Raw genomic sequence first — 22,562 nt, 5'->3', positions numbered from 1 at the left:
CATTTACAAGTTTCACAAAAACAACAGATGAGAGAATTAATTTTAAAATTTAAAAATCTGTTCCCAGATGTTCCAAACAGAACATCGATAATTACCCATGATGTTGATGTTGGGGATGCAAAACCAATCAAACAACACCCATATCGAATGAATGTGGAAAAAAGTAAACTTGTTGATCAGGAAATAAAGTACATGTTGGAAAATGATATTATTAGACATTCTACTTCAAATTGGAGTTCGCCCTGTGTTATTGTACCTAAACCTGATGGAACTGTTAGATTTTGCACAGATTACAGGAAAGTGAATGCTGTAACAAAGTCAGATGCTTACCCTATTCCTAGAGTGGATGATTGCATAGACAGAGTGGGAAAGGCAAAATTTCTTACAAAGATTGACCTATTAAAAGGGTACTGGTGTGTTCCATTAACAGATAGAGAAAGGGAGATTTCAGCCTTTGTAACCCCTTCTGGATTGTATGAATACAATGTTTTGCCATTTGGAATGAAAAATGCTCCGGCAACATTTCAAAGAATGATTAATTCAGTGATTCATGGGTTAAAACATACAGATGCCTACATTGACGACTTAGTGACTGGAAATGATACTTGGGAAGATCACATCTCTGCGTTAGAAATGTTGTTTGAAAGACTTTCCAAGGCTAACCTTACAGTTAACTTGGCTAAAAGTGAATTTGGCCATGCCACTGTAACGTATCTTGGTTATGTTGTAGGTCAAGGCAAGCAAGCTCCTGTTCAGGCAAAAGTTCAAGCAATATCTGAGTTCCCTATTCCCACAGGTACGAGGACTGTTAGAAGATTTTTGGGAATGGTTGGATATTATCGAAAATTTTGTAAAAATTTTGCTGATATTGCTCTTCCCCTAACTAATCTTCTGAAGAAGGGAGTAAAGTTTGTTTGGACAGATTCTTGTCAAGAAGCATTTGAGAAGCTGAAAGCCATTTTATGCTACGATCCTGTGCTCAGAACACCTGACTTTGAAAAGCCATTTTCATTAGCAGTAGATGCCAGTGATGAAGCTGCAGGAGCTGTGTTGTTGCAGAAGGGTGACCTTGATGATATTGACCATCCTGTAGCTTACTTTTCAAAGAAATTTAATGAGCATCAAAAGAATTATTCCACCATAGAGAAAGAATTACTGTCGCTTGTTTTAGCCTTGCAACATTTCAGTGTATATGTTTGCACCGCTCAGAAACCATTGACTGTGTATACAGATCATAACCCATTGGTGTTTCTGAGCCGAGTCAAAAACAAAAACAGAAGGCTGTTAAACTGGAGTTTAATTTTGCAAGAGTTTGATCTCATGATAACTCACATTAAAGGCAAAGATAATGTGATTGCTGATTGTCTTTCCCGATGTTAAATGGGAAACATGTATCTGTACTAATCTGATAGTCTGTAGTTGTGTAGCATGATAATTATTAACATTACTAACTCTATGCGCGGTTAAAATTTTCTTGGGAAATTTTTTTTTTAGGTGGGAGGTGTTATGGACTCAGTGAAAGTCCCTTTAAGATAGAGAGTGTGTGTGTATGTGTGTGTGGGGCGTGCTTACGTCAATAGAAGATAAAGGACGTAATGACGTGGTTGAAGAAGTAAGAAGAAGAAGAAAGAGAGAGAGAGAAGGGAGAGAGACACCAGCCTGCTTGTTTTCTCTATCGATGGATGAGAAACAATAACTGTGTTTGCCACTGAAATCCATGTATAGAAGTTGGAAGTAATCCGGTGGAGTTCACTTTGTTGCTGACCTGTAGAAGGAAACAGGTATTTGTGTGTGGACGACCACGGTTCGGATGCTTTTCGGGGTGAGGAAGTCACTACCGAGTAAACACTGAAGTGTCGTTTGGGTTCCATCGTGGAACATTTGGATTTCGTATGTACTCTCTCTATGTTTTTCTACATCTACATCTTATCTTCAGACAACGGTGGTTGTTGAAGAAGCCCTTGCTCATGTTTCACCTTATGGCTTGCGGAACTGAACTTTAAGAACCATTCAGGAACTGGGAGTTTTGGACTTTGTCACACACACACACGACGAGTTTAGTTTGGGGTTAACGTTCGAGGTTTAACATTTTTGAATTCTAACATACTAACATTTTTTTTTACTTTTATTTTACGTATTACCATAAGTAGTGATTAATAAAATAGTTTTTAACACTAAATCATGCTCAGTGTGTTTCTTTTGTTGCTGGTTCGTGACACAGATGGTAGAGCTGAGGGTGTGGCTTGGCTGTCTCTAAAATTAAATATTAAAAATAAAACCAATTAAAATCATACAAAATGCAAATAATTAAAACATTAAAGAGCAATAGTTAATGAAAAGCGACTTGTTACCGCCTAAGTTTTTTTTTATCTTCCATTCCCCAAAGAAATGAATAACCTTGCTTGGGTTTGGGGAGGTGGCTTTTCCTGATCAAGACTCAACTCCACCATTGCCCTCCATAAAGAGTACAGTAGCAGAGCAAGTTAACAGATTTGTAGCATTTAAACCTATCAGTGAGATGTGGATGGCCAATGCACAGAGTTCTAGTACTTCAGTTTTCAACAGATGAAGAGTAGCAAGATCTGGGCCAATATTTCGGATTGACAACCTTTCATCAGAATTTAAAGAATTTGGACACTTAACAGATTTTAAGCAATAGAGTAAGGGGAGGACTGGGGAGGAGAGGAACAAAATGAAATGGGATCAAGTGGATTAAATGGCTAAACAAGGCAGAACATACTGGGAATGGGACAGTGAAGAAACAAAAATACAGGTTTTGAGAAGGAGAAGCTGAGAATAGAAGCATCATTCTATGAAATTGTGAACTCACTGTTAAGTTTAGAAGGCTGTAAAAGGCCAAAATGAGGTGTTATTCCTTGAGCTTTAAAGAACAATGTAGCAAATGGGAATTGGATGAAGAATTAAGTTGGGAAGTGACTGGCAGTTTGGAGTAACAAAACAATGCTGGAAGTATTTAGTAGCTTAGTCAGCATCTGTAGCAGGAAAAGAATGAATTAATTTAATGTTTCAGCTCAATGATCCTTCGTTAGAATGGAAAGTAAACATAATTTAAGAAAAATATGAACGGGAATCTTGTTATAAGGGCAAATATTTTTTTAAAGCTGGCCTTTCCTGGAAGTAGAGTGAATTAAACCATCGTATAAAAGCAAAATGTTGTGAATGCTCAGGGAAGTTAGGTAGGGCAGCCAGCATCTGTGGAGAGAGATGTTGCATGTTTTAGAACATAGAACAATTACAGCACAATTCAGGCCCTTCGGCCCACAAAGCTGTGCTGAACATGTCCCTACCCTAGAAATTACTAGGCTTACCCATAGCCCTCTATTTTACTCAGCTCCATACACCTATCTAACAGTCTCTTGAAAGACCCTATCATATCGGCCTCCACCACCGTTTCCGGCAGCCCATTCCACGCACTCACCATTCTGAGTAAAAAACTTACCTCTGACATCTGCTCTATATCTACTCCCCAGCACCTTAAACCTACCCTATCAATACCTCTCATCACCTTGTACACCTCAATCAGGTCCCCCCCCCCCCCCCCCCCATCCTCCGTCTCTCCAAGGAGAAAAGGCCGAATTCCCTCAACCTGCTTTCATAAGGCACGCTCCGCATTCCAGGCAGCATCCTTGTAAATCTCCTCTGCACCCTCTCTATGGCTTCCACATCTTTCCTGTAGTGAGGCGACCAGAACTGAGCACAATACTTCAAGTGGGGTCTGACCAGGGACCTATATAGCTGCAACAATACCTCACGGCTCCTAAATTCAATTCCCCGATTGATGAAGGACAATACACCACATGCCTTCTTAACCACAGAGTCAACCTGCGCAGCCGCTTTGAGCGTCCTATGGACTTGGACCCCAAGATCCCTCTGATCCTCCACACTGCCAAGAGTCCTACCATTAATACTATATTCCGCCAACATGCTTGATGGCTTTTGTCTGAAATGCAGAGTATTGCTTGGGGACTGAACAGAGTTGTTCAACACTGTGATCACCTAATCTCTGTTTCTTCTCTTCACTTAGCCCCTAATTCTAATGATATTATTATGAAGATGTGGACTCTTGATATGTTTTCCTGGAACTTCTAGCAGGAATGACTATTGACCCAAGGTGTCTGTTGTTAGGTCTTCAAATGGAACTGTCCACTTCATATTCTACTTAACTGTCTCGCATAATATCCCTTATTTTTTTGGAAAAAAAATCAAGATTCTTAGAATGTTATTGTCCTTTCCTCAATTCCCAGCTCCTCAGTATTTTTAATAACACAAATATAGTGAACAATATTTCACAATTTATCCTCTTGAAACTCTTGCAAAATACCATTCCAAAATTATCAAGTTAACCTTTATCTTCTCTAATATCTATGTATGATCCCATAGGCATTGACAACCTCTGGTTACTCATGAGTGGTTCCTGTGTGACTAAAACTGCTTTCTTGAAGAAATTGGTTTGAATCTAACTACATTTATGGAATGAGCATCTGTATTCTATATATAAAAAAGGGTGTCCACAGTGGGTATAGATCTGTAGCATAAAAATGAGAAGAAAAAACAATGCAACAGTGACTGTTCTTCTAAAGCTGCACTTAAATACATTAGACGGGTAGAGAGTATGGCTAGAAGTGTAGTAGATAAATGTACTGTGCAATCCACAATTGGCTTATGCTGAATTGCAGCAACTTGTATTTATGTAGCTACCTTAATACAGTCAGTCCCTGGGTTACGTAAGGGTTTTGTTTCTGAGAGCTGTCTGTAAACAGATGTATCCATAAGTCAGAAATGTTTGTTTTCTATAGCTACCCATATATAATTCTGATGAAATATAATTTTGCCATTGAATGTTCACCCTAACACTGCCCATAATTAAACTGATGTAATATATGATGTCTAGAGTCTTCTTCCGGTCTAGAAAATTGCTTCAAAATTGTATGGGAGAATATGCGTAAAGTCAGATTCCTGTAAGTTAGGTCATCCATAGTCTAGGAAGCCCCTGCATTATAAAATGTCCCCTGATGCTTCTCTGGAACATAATCATACAAAATTTAATGCAAACCCATAAATAGAGGTATTAAGGAATAACCAAAAGCTTTTCAATGTTTTAAGTGAGGAAAGAGGGAATTCCAGAGTTGAAGGCCCTGGCAGCTGAAGGCACAGCTCCCAATAGTTTATAAATAAAATTGGGAATGCTCCATTGATAAAAATTAAAGGAGGATGCTAACACGTAATGGAGATGAGGAGGGGTAAGAGTAAGGACGAAAGTTGAAAATTTTAAAACTGAATTGAGTCTTAGTTGATGAGTAAATGATATTTCTTCTGAATTGGGAGATGTGTACAGAGTTTTGGTGACCTCAAATTTATGGAGAATGCGATATGTGCAGTTGGCTGGGAATGCTTTGGAATAATCAGCTTTGGAGTTGAGCATTGCTTGGATGATTTAAGGAAGGAACTTGAGTTCTCGATTTTAACACATGCTGAGTTAAATGTTTTTAACTAGTTTTAGATGTGCTGCAATGTGCCCCAGTTTAGGGAAAGGATAAGTTGCTCAGAGAGCGTGCTCTTGGGTTGGCACAGTGGTGGAAAACGTTGTGGCATGATAGCAGTACTCTGTATGGGATAGCTTATGCAGAATGTTGTTACTAACTTGTAAAGTATTTAATTTCCCAGTGCTTTTGCCTTTTTTCTTTTGCACATTTGCCTTTTGTGTTAAAAGAACAGCTATTTTGAGTGCTGTACATATTCCTTTCGTGCCACATAAACCACATCCTGGCTAAATTTTATTTACTACTCATATTTGTTTGTCTGAAGGTAAATTGGATATTTATCAAATTGGTAGTAGGTTTCAAGTCTTGCCTATTTAGTTTCAATCTGCATATCTATTCACTGTTTCTCGCAGTGTTACATCTCAAGAAAACAACGGAGGATTCATTTTACTTTGACAACTACATTATTATGTAATTAGCTAATTTATTGATAGAGGGCAGACTTCCTTATGATGCTTTCAAACATGTTAACCTCGTTTGATCACTTGCAAAAGGAAGTGAATAGGAAACAAAATGAAGTTAAGACTTGTCATTTTAATATTCATAAAAGCCCTGTGTAATCCCATGAAACCCATAAAGTAGCTAGTGCCTTTTTTAAAACAGCTTTTGGTTCTGCTAGGTTTACAGAGGGGGGGTCAAGGGTCAAAGTACTAATAAGAGTGTTTGGGATGTCTGCTGCCAGAAAACAAAATGGAAACTTGATTGATAGCTGGAGGGCTGAAGGGAGAGAGTAACAGAGAAAGCAAAGGTCATAGAGCCATTTCCCCTTTCTGCATATATAATAACCTGCGTGGTATGGGTAGCAAAATGTAGATATTGTGGATCAATATGACATATGCTGTACACATTTGGAGCAGTATTAAGACACCAAAATACAGTTTGTTGTAGCACTTTGAAATCGAAACTGAACAATTGTGGATAAAGGGGAAAGGAGCATAGATAACCACTAAAAATGGGTGATCGTTGATGGCAGTACTCAATTTACCCAAAATAGAAAAAGCGAGCAATGTGTTGAAACCCTCTGTGGTTGAGTTGGCCTACTCTAATTATAAGAAAATTCAATCAATTATTTAACTTGAATACACCGATTCTCTAATTCCTTATTTTACCTTTATTAAGTCTTGGCAAGGCATTTCTTGTTATTAAAATTACATTTTTATTTCATTTTTCTAAGTATGTCACCAACCTCTCTTTGGAAAATGATATAAATATTCTAATCTAACATGTGCAGACAGAACATTAGTTTTACTGGCTGCCTTAGTGGCTGCTTGATCTTTGGATAATTCCCTTTTCAATGTGTATTAAATTGAGTTGAAATTTTTAATCTGTATACAAATGGCTTTTTAGCTGTGAAGTGTTGCACAGTACAGCTTTCCAGAATATTCAAGGAAAATAAAAGATTTACATTATAGTCAAGAAGCCTAATGGCTCTTGCATTCAGCACAGTAATCATGTAAACTTATCACAACATTTCATAATGACCTAATATCAGAAAAAGGGGAACTGCAACAGGGCACTTTATTAAACACTGTTAACAGTTCTGCATCATTCATAATCATTTATTGTAGTGGTATAGGGAATAGTGATCAGTCACCTGAAGAATCCTTGTCACTGGGATGGTTATAGTAAGCAGAAAAAAATAGACTCCTTGTATCAGACAACTGTATGGTGCAGTGTCAGGAACTGATATATAGCTGCTTGCAGTATGCATTTGTATGTGCACTTTTGAATAGTTTGTCCTAATTGTTAACTTCTCTTTCTTCAGTTGAGCAAACAAAAATAGCACCAAAAAAATAGTTTGACCTTTACATTGGTGATCTTCTCAATTTTACTATCCATTAAAAATGTAAAACTTAAATAGTGGAAAATACTAATATTCATGGCTATTAGCATCTCTGAAATAAATGATTTGGTTCAAAATTAAAACCATTGCAGATTTGAAATTCTAGCTTACTTTTCAAAAAATTCACTCTTCTATCATTTGTGAATTGTACTAATGCTCTATTGATCTGCTCACAATGAGAACATACTATCAACTGTACGCAACATCTGTCAACTAGTAAAGTTAATGTTGTGTAATTAGAATACGTTCTTAAATATTACATAGTTTTACTTAATAGTATTGTTTCTCTAAGGTCTTTGTTTGAATTTTACAATTTATGTAGTATGATGTTTAGACTCCCCAAGAGTGCTTTTATGAGCTGCTGGAGTTAAACAACCAATTTGCACATTACAAAATGACAGAAATGACAACAAAATAAAAGGCAGGTAAAGTCTGTTTTAATGTTGAGAACAGTCCAGCTTACTACTTTGAATAGACTGTACAATCTTTCACATTTACCTGGGTGACCTTATGAAGGGGCAGTGTGGGCAAGAGGGAGGAGGAGAAGTGCAGCCGGTATCTTAGCCTTTATTCTGAATCACTGCAAAGCTCACAATATTATACTGAAATTTCAACCTAGATTATGTGCTGAGATATCTGGAATGATGTTTGAATCCTTGGTCTTTCCATGGAGGCACCATTGCTGACATGGGATAATTCTCTTGGAAGTGCAATGCATCTGAATTTTATGTTCAGATGTGTTCTTAAGTACCGAAAATAGTCAGCACATAAAAGAATTAATATTTGAATATCAGTAAACTTTATGATGAAACTGGTACTGTTCTGCAGTTTTATGGTGCTGATTGATATGTTCTGAAATATTTTAATTAGGGTGAAGACCAGGATTCAAAGATTTGTTGCAGCACAGAAGGAGGTCATTCTGCCCAATTAGCGCAGGCTCTTTTTAAAGCAATGCAGTCAGACCCATTCTTCCTCCAAATAATTCTTGCAACTGTAGTATACAAATTTTCCTTTCTTATTTCTAAAACTGCATTTTAATTAGGTATATTTTGTTCCTTTCAGGCTTGGTTTGTATGAAATCCAGCAGTTCTGTTGTGGAGTTGGTCATGTTGCTATGTTCTCAGGTAAGTCCTTGCAAATCACAAACAAATACTGTCGAATTTTTGTTCCATATTATGGTAGATTATCTCACTGAGCTATGAATTAATGAATGAGCAGAAACTGAAAAATAAACAATATACATTTCAAGTCGACAGCATTAGTTTTTACCCAGCTAATTGAATCATTCCCCCTTCTCCAAATTGTATTTGTTGCCCAGCTACCATCTAGGTATCTTGCTGGCTGACTAGTATTGTCTGTGCAGTGTGCCGAATTAGAACATTTCATAACAATGGGGCATGACATTACTTGCGGGTGGGCCAAATTGGAATCAGTTCTGAGAGCCACTTGTGATCATGGAAATTCCTATTCATGTGAGGCTCTTATCACTGTCATTCTGAATGTACCTGATGGAGTCTTCATGGTCCTGTGGTGGAGTGCTGACTTGCTGCAGTTGCTCTGGGATATCTGGTGCAGGTTCAGTGACTTCATTTAGCTCAATGGAGTGGAAAAGCTTCAAAGGAAATGTATAAACCAGGTAATTTGCAGTTTAACGCTAATTGAATTAATTTGGATATATTAAAATGTATTAATTCTATTGTATTATTTTTAAACATATTAGCATGATTACATTTGATTTTCTTTTATTGGAGTTTCCAAGTTTATTAATATAAGAGCCATTCAAAGTCTTTTGACCGTTTTGATGAACAGTTATTTTGGTTGGGGTGGGGTGGCTTAATCGGCTGTCAATACATTTCTTAGGATGGGGCATACATTTTCTAATACACAGGAGTTCCCGTTTTAATCACTGTGCTGAAATATTTAAAACCAGAATCAGTTGTTTCCACGATACTCCCTACACTTCATACTCCCTACATTGAACTTGGGTTGTTTTAAAAGCCATATTGAAACTCTTGTATCAATTATTTTAGCATTAAGGAAAATTTAAATTGATAGTATAGGACTGGTTTGAGATACTGGTGTCAAAAGAGAATATATTTGTTTAATAAGTATCCATTTTATTTATTTGTAAAGTCAAGGTATAGCCTTTTCTTTTGGGGAAAATGCAGAGAGGGATTGGAGGAACCCTCATCCCCTACTGTATCCAGCAACCAATTTGGACATGGAGGCATTCTTGCACGGACAAGGGTTCTTGTGTAGTGGCTTGCTGCTCATCTGAGACGGGTCAGACGGAATATATCCTGCAGGTTGCATGCAACTTGGGAGCCATTTATGTTTTGCATCACTGATTTATAATAACATAGCAAACCATTTTTCTAGCCAGCTTGGTGAACTTGAGAAGCACTCGAGAAAATGCACAGCAAAATTAATTTTGATTGTTTTGGGAGTTTAAAAAAATCCCATGCAATATTAATCATTCACTGTGTGAGGGATAAGGAAGAAGCACTTATTTTTCTTTTGAGTCATTAATTTTGCTTTACCATTGTAATAATTTGAGAAAATATATAGACTCTGTAGGTAAGCCAGTGGGGATCTTTATTTGGATCTTTTCTTTTTGTTCCAACTTGGAAATTAATTTATGTGTTCGGAAGTTTTCAACACATTACTTTGAGACCATGAATAAAGCAAAAGCTGTAACTAGTGAGAATGAGGCTTCAGAGGTCATGGGTTCTGACCCTTTTCAAAGCTTTTGACCTTCATTTACAACCTAAAGGTTTACTTGGCTGACAAATAAGGATAATGCATCATTAATGTTCCTTTGCATCGATTTATTCATTTTAGTGAGTATGTTGCCAAATTTATTTAGGCTGTGCTGACGGATAGGTCATGAATATAAATGAAAGAATCATAGAAGGTGTGAAAAGTCAATGCTACATGTTGTCAATATGGTGCAATAAGCACATTTACTTGAGAATATCACACCTAATACATCTCAGAATAAACAACTAAGAGCAATGCATTTGTGACTATATTTCAACCACTGTATAGAGCGTGTGCATGATAAATTACTAGTAGTATAAAAGGAAGTTGAGAACAATGTCATATGTAATTGATAAAATGATTGTATTAAAATATTTTATTGAAGGTTGAATCTGAAGGGAAATTTAAACTGATTTCAGTTCATTTTCACTTAAGCTAGTACAGAAGCAGCTATGTTCATTTTTTGAATGAAATTATTTGCAGAGCTGGGAATGTTTGTTTGTTATACACAGGCAGAAGCACAGCTATGATATTAGTGCTGTAAGTGTGGAGAATTTTGGTTAGACGACATTGTTTCAATGCTGTATTTGCCTTATCACTTACCCCTTGCATTTGTCACCTGTCTGTCTTCTCTCCTCCCGCCTTTCTGTCTTCTCTCCACCCGCCTTTCTCTCTCTCTCTCTCTCTCTCTCTCTCTCTCTCTCTCTCCACCCGCCTTTCTCTCTCTCTCTCCACCCGCCTTTCTCTCTCTCTCTCCACCCGCCTTTCTCTCTCTCTCTCCACCCGCCTTTCTCTCTCTCTCTCCACCCGCCTTTCTCTCTCTCTCTCTCTCCACCCGCCTTTCTCTCTCTCTCTCTCTCCACCCGCCTTTCTCTCTCTCTCTCTCCACCCGCCTTTCTCTCTCTCTCCACCCGCCTTTCTCTCTCTCTCCACCCGCCTTTCTCTCTCTCTCTCTCTCCACCCGCCTTTCTCTCTCTCTCTCTCTCCACCCGCCTTTCTCTCTCTCTCTCTCCACCCGCCTTTCTCTCTCTCTCTCTCCACCCGCCTTTCTCTCTCTCTCTCTCCACCCGCCTTTCTCTCTCTCTCTCTCCACCCGCCTTTCTCTCTCTCTCTCTCCACCCGCCTTTCTCTCTCTCTCTCCACCCGCCTTTCTCTCTCTCTCTCCACCCGCCTTTCTCTCTCTCTCTCCACCCGCCTTTCTCTCTCTCTCTCCACCCGCCTTTCTCTCTCTCTCTCCACCCGCCTTTCTCTCTCTCTCTCCACCCGCCTTTCTCTCTCTCTCTCTCTCCACCCGCCTTTCTCTCTCTCTCTCTCTCTCCACCCGCCTTTCTCTCTCTCTCTCTCTCCACCCGCCTTTCTCTCTCTCTCTCTCTCCACCCGCCTTTCTCTCTCTCTCTCTCCACCCGCCTTTCTCTCTCTCTCTCTCCACCCGCCTTTCTCTCTCTCTCTCTCCACCCGCCTTTCTCTCTCTCTCTCTCCACCCGCCTTTCTCTCTCTCTCTCTCCACCCGCCTTTCTCTCTCTCTCTCTCCACCCGCCTTTCTCTCTCTCTCTCTCCACCCGCCTTTCTCTCTCTCTCTCTCCACCCGCCTTTCTCTCTCTCTCTCTCCACCCGCCTTTCTCTCTCTCTCTCTCCACCCGCCTTTCTCTCTCTCTCTCTCCACCCGCCTTTCTCTCTCTCTCTCTCCACCCGCCTTTCTCTCTCTCTCTCTCCACCCGCCTTTCTCTCTCTCTCTCCACCCGCCTTTCTCTCTCTCTCTCTCACCCGCCTTTCTCTCTCTCTCTCTCCACCCGCCTTTCTCTCTCTCTCTCTCTCCACCCGCCTTTCTCTCTCTCTCTCTCTCCACCCGCCTTTCTCTCTCTCTCTCTCCACCCGCCTTTCTCTCTCTCTCTCTCTCCACCCGCCTTTCTCTCTCTCTCTCTCCACCCGCCTTTCTCTCTCTCTCTCTCTCCACCCGCCTTTCTCTCTCTCTCTCTCTCCACCCGCCTTTCTCTCTCTCTCTCTCTCCACCCGCCTTTCTCTCTCTCTCTCTCTCCACCCGCCTTTCTCTCTCTCTCTCTCTCCACCCGCCTTTCTCTCTCTCTCTCTCTCCACCCGCCTTTCTCTCTCTCTCTCTCTCCACCCGCCTTTCTCTCTCTCTCTCTCTCCACCCGCCTTTCTCTCTCTCTCTCTCCACCCGCCTTTCTCTCTCTCTCTCTCTCCACCCGCCTTTCTCTCTCTCTCTCTCCACCCGCCTTTCTCTCTCTCTCTCTCTCCACCCGCCTTTCTCTCTCTCTCTCTCCACCCGCCTTTCTCTCTCTCTCTCTCTCCACCCGCTTTCTCTCTCTCTCTCTCCACCCGCCTTTCTCTCTCTCTCTCTCCACCCGCCTTTCTCTCTCTCTCTCTCTCCCCCCGCCCCCGTCTCTCTCTCTCTCTCCACCCGCCTTTCTCTCTCTCTCTCTCTCTCCACCCGCCTGTCTCTCTCTCTCTCCACCCGCCTTTCTCTCTCTCTCTCTCTCCACCCGCCTTTCTCTCTCTCTCTCTCTCTCCACCCGCCTTTCTCTCTCTCTCTCTCTCCACCCGCCTTTCTCTCTCTCTCTCTCTCCACCCGCCTTTCTCTCTCTCTCTCTCTCTCCACCCGCCTTCTCTCTCTCTCTCTCTCCACCCGCCTTTCTCTCTCTCTCTCTCCACCCGCCTTTCTCTCTCTCTCTCTCCACCCGCCTTTCTCTCTCTCTCTCTCTCCACCCGCCTTTCTCTCTCTCTCTCTCTCCACCCGCCTTTCTCTCTCTCTCTCTCTCCACCCGCCTTTCTCTCTCTCTCTCTCTCCACCCGCCTTTCTCTCTCTCTCTCTCTCCACCCGCCTTTCTCTCTCTCTCTCTCTCCACCCGCCTTTCTCTCTCTCTCTCTCCACCCGCCTTTCTCTCTCTCTCTCTCTCCACCCGCCTTTCTCTCTCTCTCTCTCTCCACCCGCCTTTCTCTCTCTCTCTCTCTCCACCCGCCTTTCTCTCTCTCTCTCTCCACCCGCCTTTCTCTCTCTCTCTCTCTCCACCCGCCTTTCTCTCTCTCTCTCTCCACCCGCCTTTCTCTCTCTCTCTCTCTCCACCCGCCTTTCTCTCTCTCTCTCTCTCCACCCGCCTTTCTCTCTCTCTCTCTCCACCCGCCTTTCTCTCTCTCTCTCTCCACCCGCCTTTCTCTCTCTCTCTCTCTCCACCCGCCTTTCTCTCTCTCTCTCTCTCCACCCGCCTTTCTCTCTCTCTCTCTCTCCACCCGCCTTTCTCTCTCTCTCTCTCCACCCGCCTTTCTCTCTCTCTCTCTCCACCCGCCTTTCTCTCTCTCTCTCTCCACCCGCCTTTCTCTCTCTCTCTCTCTCCACCCGCCTTTCTCTCTCTCTCTCTCCACCCGCCTTTCTCTCTCTCTCTCTCCACCCGCCTTTTTTCTCTCTCTCTCTCTCCACCCGCCTTTTTCTCTCTCTCTCTCTCTCTCCACCCGCCTTTCTCTCTCTCTCTCTCTCTCCACCCGCCTTTCTCTCTCCACCCGCCTTTTTCTCTCTCTCTCTCTCTCTCCACCCGCCTTTTTCTCTCTCTCTCTCTCCACCCGCCTTTCTCTCTCTCTCTCTCTCCACCCGCCTTTCTCTCTCTCTCTCTCTCCACCCGCCTTTCTCTCTCTCTCTCTCTCTCTCCACCCGCCTTTTTCTCTCTCTCTCTCTCTCTCCACCCGCCTTTCTCTCTCTCTCTCTCTCTCCACCCGCCTTTCTCTCTCTCTCCACCCGCCTTTTTCTCTCTCTCTCTCTCTCCACCCGCCTTTCTCTCTCTCTCTCTCTCCACCCGCCTTTCTCTCTCTCTCTCTCTCCACCCGCCTTTCTCTCTCTCTCTCTCTCCACCCGCCTTTCTCTCTCTCTCTCTCTCTCCACCCGCCTTTCTCTCTCTCTCTCTCTCCACCCGCCTTTCTCTCTCTCTCTCTCCACCCGCCTTTCTCTCTCTCTCTCTCCACCCGCCTTTCTCTCTCTCTCTCTCTCTCCACCCGCCTTTCTCTCTCTCTCTCTCCACCCGCCTTTCTCTCTCTCTCTCTCTCTCCACCCGCCTTTCTCTCTCTCTCTCTCCACCCGCCTTTCTCTCTCTCTCTCTCTCTCCACCCGCCTTTCTCTCTCTCTCTCTCTCTCCACCCGCCTTTCTCTCTCTCTCTCTCTCTCCACCCGCCTTTCTCTCTCTCTCTCTCTCCACCCGCCTTTCTCTCTCTCTCTCTCCACCCGCTTTCTCTCTCTCTCTCCACCCGCCTTTCTCTCTCTCTCTCTCTCCACCCGCCTTTCTCTCTCTCTCTCTCTCCACCCGCCTTTCTCTCTCTCTCTCTCTCTCCACCCGCCTTTCTCTCTCTCTCTCTCCACCCGCCTTTCTCTCTCTCTCTCTCCACCCGCCTTTCTCTCTCTCTCTCTCTCACCCCGCCTTTCTCTCTCTCTCTCTCTCCACCCGCCTTTCTCTCTCTCTCTCTCTCTCCACCCGCCTTTCTCTCTCTCTCTCTCCACCCGCCTTTCTCTCTCTCTCTCTCTCCACCCGCCTTTCTCTCTCTCTCTCTCTCTCTCTCTCTCTCTCTCTCTCTCTCTCCTTTCTCTCTCTCTCTCTCTCTCCACCCGCCTTTCTCTCTCTCTCTCTCTCTCCACCCGCCTTTCTCTCTCTCTCTCTCTCTCTCCACCCGCCTTTCTCTCTCTCTCTCTCCACCCGCCTTTCTCTCTCTCTCTCTCTCCACCCGCCTTTCTCTCTCTCTCTCCCACCCGCCTTTCTCTCTCTCTCTCTCCACCCGCCTTTCTCTCTCTCTCTCTCCACCCGCCTTTCTCTCTCTCTCTCTCTCTCCACCCGCCTTTCTCTCTCTCTCTCTCTCCACCCGCCTTTCTCTCTCTCTCTCTCTCTCCACCCGCCTTTCTCTCTCTCTCTCTCTCCACCCGCCTTTCTCTCTCTCTCCACCCGCCTTTCTCTCTCTCTCTCACCCGCCTTTCTCTCTCTCCACCCGCCCTTTCTCTCTCTCTCTCTCTCTCCTCCACCCGCCTTTCTCCTCTCTCTCTCGTCGTCCCCACCCGCCGTTCTCTCTCTCTCTCTCTCTCTCACCCGCCTTTCTCTCTCTCTCATCTCTCCACCCGCCTTTCTCTCCTCTCTCGCTTCTCCACCCCAGCCTTTCCTCTCTCTCTCTCTCTCCACCCCGCCTTTCCTCTCTCTCCTCTTCTCATCCACCCCCCGCCTTTCTCTCTCTCCTCTCTCTCTACCGACCCGCCTTTCTCTCTCTCCTCTCTCTCTCTCGCACACCCGCCTTTCTCTCTCTCTCTCTCTCCCCCCGCCTTTCTCTCTCTCTCTCCACCCGCCTTTCTCTCTCTCTCTCTCTCCACCCGCCTTTCTCTCTCTCTCTCTCCACCCGCCTTTCTCTCTCTCTCTCTCCCTCCACCCGCCTTTCTCTCTCTCTCTCTCTCTCCCTCCACCCGCCTTTCTCTCTCTCTCTCTCTCTCCCTCCACCCGCCTTTCTCTCTCTCTCTCTCTCCCTCCACCCGCCTTTCTCTCTCTCTCTCTCTCCCTCCACCCGCCTTTCTCTCTCTCTCTCTCTCCCTCCACCCGCCTTTCTCTCTCTCTCTCTCTCTCCACCCGCCTTTCTCTCTCTCTCTCTCTCTCTCCACCCGCCTTTCTCTCTCTCTCTCTCTCTCTCCACCCGCCTTTCTCTCTCTCTCTCTCTCTCCACCCGCCTTTCTCTCTCTCTCTCTCTCTCCACCCGCCTTTCTCTCTCTCTCTCTCTCTCCACCCGCCTTTCTCTCTCTCTCTCTCTCTCCACCCGCCTTTCTCTCTCTCTCTCTCTCTCTCCACCCGCCTTTCTCTCTCTCTCTCTCTCTCTCCACCCGCCTTTCTCTCTCTCTCTCTCTCTCTCCACCCGCCTTTCTCTCTCTCTCTCTCTCTCTCTCTCTCTCTCTCTCTCTCTCTCTCTCTCTCTCTCTCCACCCGCCTTTCTCTCTCTGTCTCCCACCCCCCCCCCTCCCCACCTTTTGCTCTAGCTGTCACTGTCACCACACCACCCTTCCTGATGTACCCTCTTCCAAGTCCGCCTCGTCCTCCATCTCTCTACACAGTCTTGGCAAATCAAGTTTTGCCTGTGCATCTGCAAAGTCATTCCTGGAATTATTTTTTTGCATATGTACCTTGTTTTACTGAACTGCAAATGCTGCAGCTTTCATGGGTTACATTAATAGGTTATGAAGCCTGATGCTCCTATTTATCATATATGTCATAGATGTGTTTTAATGTCACTCTAATCTCATGGAGGTCGGGGAGATTGATCTCTGGGGTTCATTACATTGGTTGTAGGATGGTGGGATTTGGTTGGATTGAAATCATTTTATCGTGGAATGTTCAGGTGAACTGACTACAAAATATGACCTTTTGTTTGAACCTGAGAATTTGATCCTCCATTTTTTTCTTAAAGTTTGGATCATATATTACATAAAACCGAGGTTGCAAATGCAATTAATTTCATAATTACAAGGCCAGATCTTGTTGACATGAAAACATGAGATCTGGGTTAAGAATTCAGTGAGACGCTTTGAAGGTATAGATATCGGATAGACTGTGGTTGATTAATTTTAGAGGCGAGATGGGGTGGGATGTGGTATTTTCATTTTAAAATCTTAATTAATTCTGTAGGGTAGACAGTGGGATGAGTGTCAAAGATCAGAAAGCTGAGGTCACAAAATCATTTTAATCACAAAGATTAGTCTTCTCTGCTTAATAGCTGCAAATGGGCTTCCTATTGTTATGATGCAGAACAAAATGGAATAATTGTTACTTTCATTGTTGACGAGTGTGACTTCAGTTTTTTTTACTGGAGAGGGTTTCTTGTGACTTTTAAATTGAAACAAATTTTCATGACTATTTTTTAGTGGCTTGCTTACTAATATTCACATACCTTAATGCTGTGAAAACGTTATTTTGATTTATTTTGCAATGCATTTCACCAAATCCAGATCATTTCACAGAATGTACAATTATGAATGAATAATTGTTGCATGCAACAAATGCTTTCAAAAATGCAGATTTCCAACTTGCCAAGCTTAATGGTCTGGTTTTCTACATATCTTTAGTAGGATGTAAACCCTTCAGAGTGACATAAATATATAAACCTGTTTATTGTCCATTAGTTTTATTTAATTTTCATTTGGTTCAAGTAATCTAAAATAAACACACAACAAAATCAGATGGCTTCATTTTTGAAAGGAGACATGGACTTGCATGTTCAATAGAAAGGCAATAATTTGTTTTGTGGTTAACAGACCCACTGTCTGGTGTTGCGCAAAAGCGTTGGGAATACTCTTACTCGGCTTAATAGTATAATAAGCAAAATTAGGGATGATCTGACTGAAAAAAGGTATATGAACATAAAATTGTATAAAATGTAAAGAAGATGTACATTCATGCGTGCAACATTTGTATGGATCTTTTGTATGCTATTATCCTTGCTGTATTTTCAACGTCAGTGTTTTACTTTCAAGTATCCTGAGCTTATTGGGGTAACTTTTGTTTCTTTTAATCCATTGTCATGCCATTCAAGGCCATTTTATCAATGTCCTTTTGGCCCCATACTAATTCAGTCTGACACATATTCCAATAACATTACCTCAGTTCCAGTTTTAAAGCTGTATTTATTGCTGCACTTTTTGAAGTGCATCATTTAAAAATGGTTTCAACCCAAAACATCTAATAAATAAATAATGTGTATGGCTACTCAGTAGTTGATTTCCCAGACTAGAAATCATTCCATCGGATACTGAACAGTCCACTATCAGAGAGGCCTGTCAGATAAATCTTATAGTAGCTGAATTCATGTCCTGTAAATCACATGTTATTGTCTGAGCCTTCTGCCAGGTCATCTATTCTTTTCTCATTTATCAGAAGCGGATGCAGCACACTTTAAAAGAAAAGTAGCTTTAAAGTGCTAGATTCAAGACAAACTAGGTGTCTTAAATGACAGTTGATCTGCCATACAGTGAAAGGTTTAAGATATTTTCTAAAAGTAAAATTAAAAAGATATGCTACATATGTTCAGCTTGGTAGAGGCATTTATATTCACCAGGTTGATTGAGAATGGTATTTTGTTTTCCTTACTTGCACAGGATGTGTGCCCATCTCGCTATTTTCAGCTCTAATATTAGCGTGTGTTAAGACAATGGGCAGTTTGAACTATTTGGGTGTTTAATGTTACCACGTCAAAGAGCTGTCTTTTCATGAGACTGACTTGACTAGATATGATACCTAGTGTGCTGTGGCAGAATTGTGGTTTTATTGGCCTTATAAGGTTTGAAGTCTGAACAGATATAAATGTTCTTCTACTTTCATTGTTTTTCTTTGATATTAAAACAAGAGATAAGTGTATAACTCTAGCCAAACTAACATCAGTTCAGCTTTTTATTTTGGTTGTGAGATCATCTCAAGAAAAGAATCTTGCAGCACATAATGCATCATTTGCAATACAACTGCAGTAAATATAAAGTTCCCTTGATGATTTTTAGTTCAGATGTAACTTATGTTTGTTGATGTAACAAGTTTGGTTGTGCAGAGAGAACAGATATTTCCAAGTGAATCATGATAGATTAAGTGAATAGGCAGAAATGTAGCGTATGGAGTTCAGTGTGAGGAATTGAAATCATCCATTTTGTGCACAAAGATGTGTCAGAGTTTTACTGAACTCTGCGAAGCTGGTAACTCTGGAGGACTTGAGAGATTTAGGGAGTCCAAGTTCTGAAATCATTAAAGCATGTACAAAGAAAAGTTAAAAGGCTAATGCAGTCTCGGCTCTTGTTTCAAGGGGCTGGAATACTTAGAACACTGCACAGGAACAGGCCCTTTGGCCCATGATGTCTGCGCTGAGCATGATGCCAAGTCAAACTAATCCCTTCTGTCTGCACGTGACCCATATCCCTCCATTCTCTGCATACTCATGTGCCTATCTAAAAGTCTCTTGAATGCCACTATCATATCTGCTTCCACTACTGCCCCTGGCAGCGTATTCCAGGCACCTACCATGCTCTGTGTAAAAATAAATAGATTGATTGAAGCTTGACCTACACATCCTCTTTTAAATTTTCCCCCTCCTTAAAGCCATGCCCCCTGGTATTAGACATTGCTACCGTGGGAAAAAGATTCTGGTTGTCTACCCTCTCATAGTTTTTTAAACTTCTATCACGTCTGTCCTCAGTCTCCAATGCTCCAGAGAAAACAATCCAAGTTTGTCCAGTCTCTCCTTGTAGCTACTACCCTTTAATCCAGGCAGCATCCTCGTAAACCTCTTCTGAACCCTCTCCAAAGCCTCCACATCCTTCCTGTAATGGGGCGAGCAGAACTGCATGCAGTACTTAAGTGCGGTCTAACCAAAATTTTATACGTTCAAGTGTAAGTTATGTTATCACTGTGTAAACTCTGGTTAGATTAGTGTAGCTTAAAAAGACAAAGCCAATAAAAGTGGTTAGCCCTTCTGGCTCCATTTTGTATAATGTTGGAAGGTAAATAAATGTTTTTGTTTTTAAATTTGATGCCATTGGAAATCAAGTGGTTATGTTGAGCAATTATTGTGATACTCAAGGTTTTATGCTCAAAAGGGAGTACTGCTATTCCTCCTGTATTAATGTAGGAAATTACTTTAGATTCATTCCATCTTTGGAAATCTGCTTATGAGTGCCAAGAATATGTGGAATATTTATTGGGGTGGGAGCTGGGAAATGTTAGATGTGGAGGTGGAATTATACAAATTATTTTTATTTTGTGTTGAAAATTAGAATGGAGAATTGGTGGGGGAATGGCAGAAAAGAAAAAAAAGCAGAATTGGTGAGGCATGGCAAAATAAGTTTGGGAACCTCTTTGCCAGGGGAAAAATTGCATTGAAAATATAGTCACCCCTTGCAAATAGTGGTTAGTGAGATGTTGCAGTGTATCTTCCTTCAAAATATTAATCTTCACATGTCTGAATTTAGGTATCTTTATCTGCTTTGGTTTCAAAATTATCCACCTGAAAAGATGAGAGTCATACTTCGGCAATCTACTGCAAATTCTGTGGCATTTCTTAAATGTTGGTCATTGTCTTTCATTCAAAAGAACTAAAGAGATTATAAAAATGCTAGTTAGTCTGCTCCTGATGGTAAGTGCAGCTGTTGTTGGACAATCATATATGGCTCCAGCTGCCCCATGCCTCATTGCCAATCAGCTGTTGAGCCACAGATGTGAAAATTGGCAAAGATTATTCCCCAACTACACCTGTAATTCCTAGCTAAAGGCAGTATCTACAGATCTCTATTAGCACTATTGATGGCCCGTATGTTTAAGCAGACTTCTGTGCAGTAAATATTAACATAATACTGGTTTGTCCCAATGACAACTGATCTTCTAGTGGATCAGAATTATGGAGGGCAGGAGAACTGGAGAACATTGAAACATGGACAGAGGCAGTATATTTAGAATATAGAGCAGTAGTTGATCATGCCAATTGGTGCTCATTACTTGCCAGTTTTAGTTATCCACAGGGAGAATGGTATCTTCCATATGGCAAATAATCAGGTTCCTACTACTATGCAAACTTGTATCTGACTTGCTGAATCTTTTGAGGAGCTGATTACTGTGGTGAGTAAGAGAATTTTTAAGGATGTCATCCATGTAAACTTACAGGTGTTTGATAAGCTTCTGGACAAGAAATTATTAGTGAAATGAAAGTTCTTGGAATTGGGCTACAAATTAGTAGGAAGTATACTGCACCAATTACGACTAATCCCTTCAATTCATCAATGACGAAGAAATGTTCTCTAATTGGCACTGCATGAAAGCTCTTTCCAACCTTTATTTTGAAATCCTTTTTCGACACTATTGATTCCAAAATTCTTTCATATATATGGCAGAATAAAAACCCAAGGTTAAGTAAGAAATATTTACAAAGATGAAAAAAGGATGGTGGTATGGCTTTGCCTAATTTTAGATTTTACTATTGGGCAATTAATATTAGATACTTAATTTTCTGGGCACAAGATTTAGATGCAACTCATTGTCCCTGTTGGGTACACCTTGAGTGTGAATCAGTGCAAGGATTTTCATTAGTTTCTATTTTAGGAGCTTCCTTCCCTTTTGCACTTACTAAATTGAGTAAACAAGTGACTAATCCAATAGTTAAACATATGATACGGATTTGGTTTCAATTTCGTAAATTTAATTTATCAAGTCCTATTCAATTTAATTATTCTTTCAACCATCTAGAATTGACTCAGCGTTTTCCTTCTGGAAAATGAAGGGTATAACATGTTTTCAAGATTTATTCATTGATAACTGTTTTTTATCTTTTGAACAGTTGTCTAATAAACACAATCTGCCTAGATCACATTTTTTTCGATATTTACAAATTAGAAATTTTTTAAAAGTTACTTTACCTTCTTTTCTGACACCATATAAAATTGAAATTATGGAAAAAATTTTAAGTTTTAATCCTAATCAGAAGGGCCTGATAGCAATAATTTATGATTGGATTATGAAAATATATTCAGAGGAACTTGATGATAAAATTAAGAATGAATGGGAAAGAGAACTCCAGATACTTTTACTTACAGAGACATAGAAGAAAATTCAATTAGTTAATACATCTATGTGTGCTAGACACTGTTTGATACAGTTTAAGGTGGTTCACAGGACCCATATGTCCAAGGACAAGTAAGCCCGTTCTTATCCTCATATAAATCCTATATGTGACAGAGATGTAATTCGAAGGTGGCTTCCCTGACACACGTGTTTTGGTCCTTTCCCCTTTTGGAAAAATATTGGAAAGATATTTTTAACATTATTTCATCTGTATTGAATATTGATTTACAACCTCATCCTATTACTGCAATTTTTGGGTTACCAATGATGGAATCTCGCCATTTTATCTGCTTCTGCTTGTTGTATGATCGCATTTGTCACATTAATGGCCAAGCGATCCATTTTGTTCAAATGGAAGGATTCCAATGCCTCCCACCACTTTTCAGTGGTTTTCTCAAACTATAGCATGTTTAAACTTTGAAAAAATTAGGAGTGGTACTGTGGCTCCTTCGCTTAAATTTGAGGAAGTTTGGAGTCCATTTATTCAATATTTCCATATGATATAAGCTGACCTTTTTCAGATCCCTCTCAATAACCCTTGAATGCAGAGGAGCAGAGTTGACGACATAGTAATGTTTCTTTTTCTTTTTAATTGAAGAAATATCAGTCCAGTTTTTTTTAAAGTTCTTGGTTTTTTTTGGTTTATTATCGATATTTTTTTTGATTTGGGGGTTCTATATAATTAAATTTCATTTCTTTTCAATCTTTCCTTTTGTATTTGTTCACTTAAGAGAACGGGAGGTCTAAATTACTTTTTTTTACTCCTTGTCATTATATATTTTAACTGTT

At 41.4% G+C, this 22,562-nt stretch overlaps 1 protein-coding gene across 1 annotated transcript in view; it reads left to right on the top strand.

Moving 5' to 3' along the window:
- Positions 1 to 22,562, top strand: part of lrba (LPS responsive beige-like anchor protein) — a 626,133-nt gene that overhangs the window by 174,675 nt on the left and 428,896 nt on the right. The window contains exon 33 of the mRNA XM_052010590.1: positions 8,467 to 8,528. Within this exon, the coding sequence (XP_051866550.1) occupies positions 8,467 to 8,528 (62 nt within the window). The remainder of the gene's footprint in view (positions 1 to 8,466; positions 8,529 to 22,562) is intronic.

The sequence above is a fragment of the Pristis pectinata genome, chromosome 2 (genome assembly GCF_009764475.1).
Source record: "Pristis pectinata isolate sPriPec2 chromosome 2, sPriPec2.1.pri, whole genome shotgun sequence".
Taxonomy (NCBI): Eukaryota; Metazoa; Chordata; class Chondrichthyes; order Rhinopristiformes; family Pristidae; genus Pristis; species Pristis pectinata.
The sequence above is the reverse complement of the archived record's forward strand: the minus strand, read 5'-3'. Positions and strand labels throughout refer to the sequence as shown.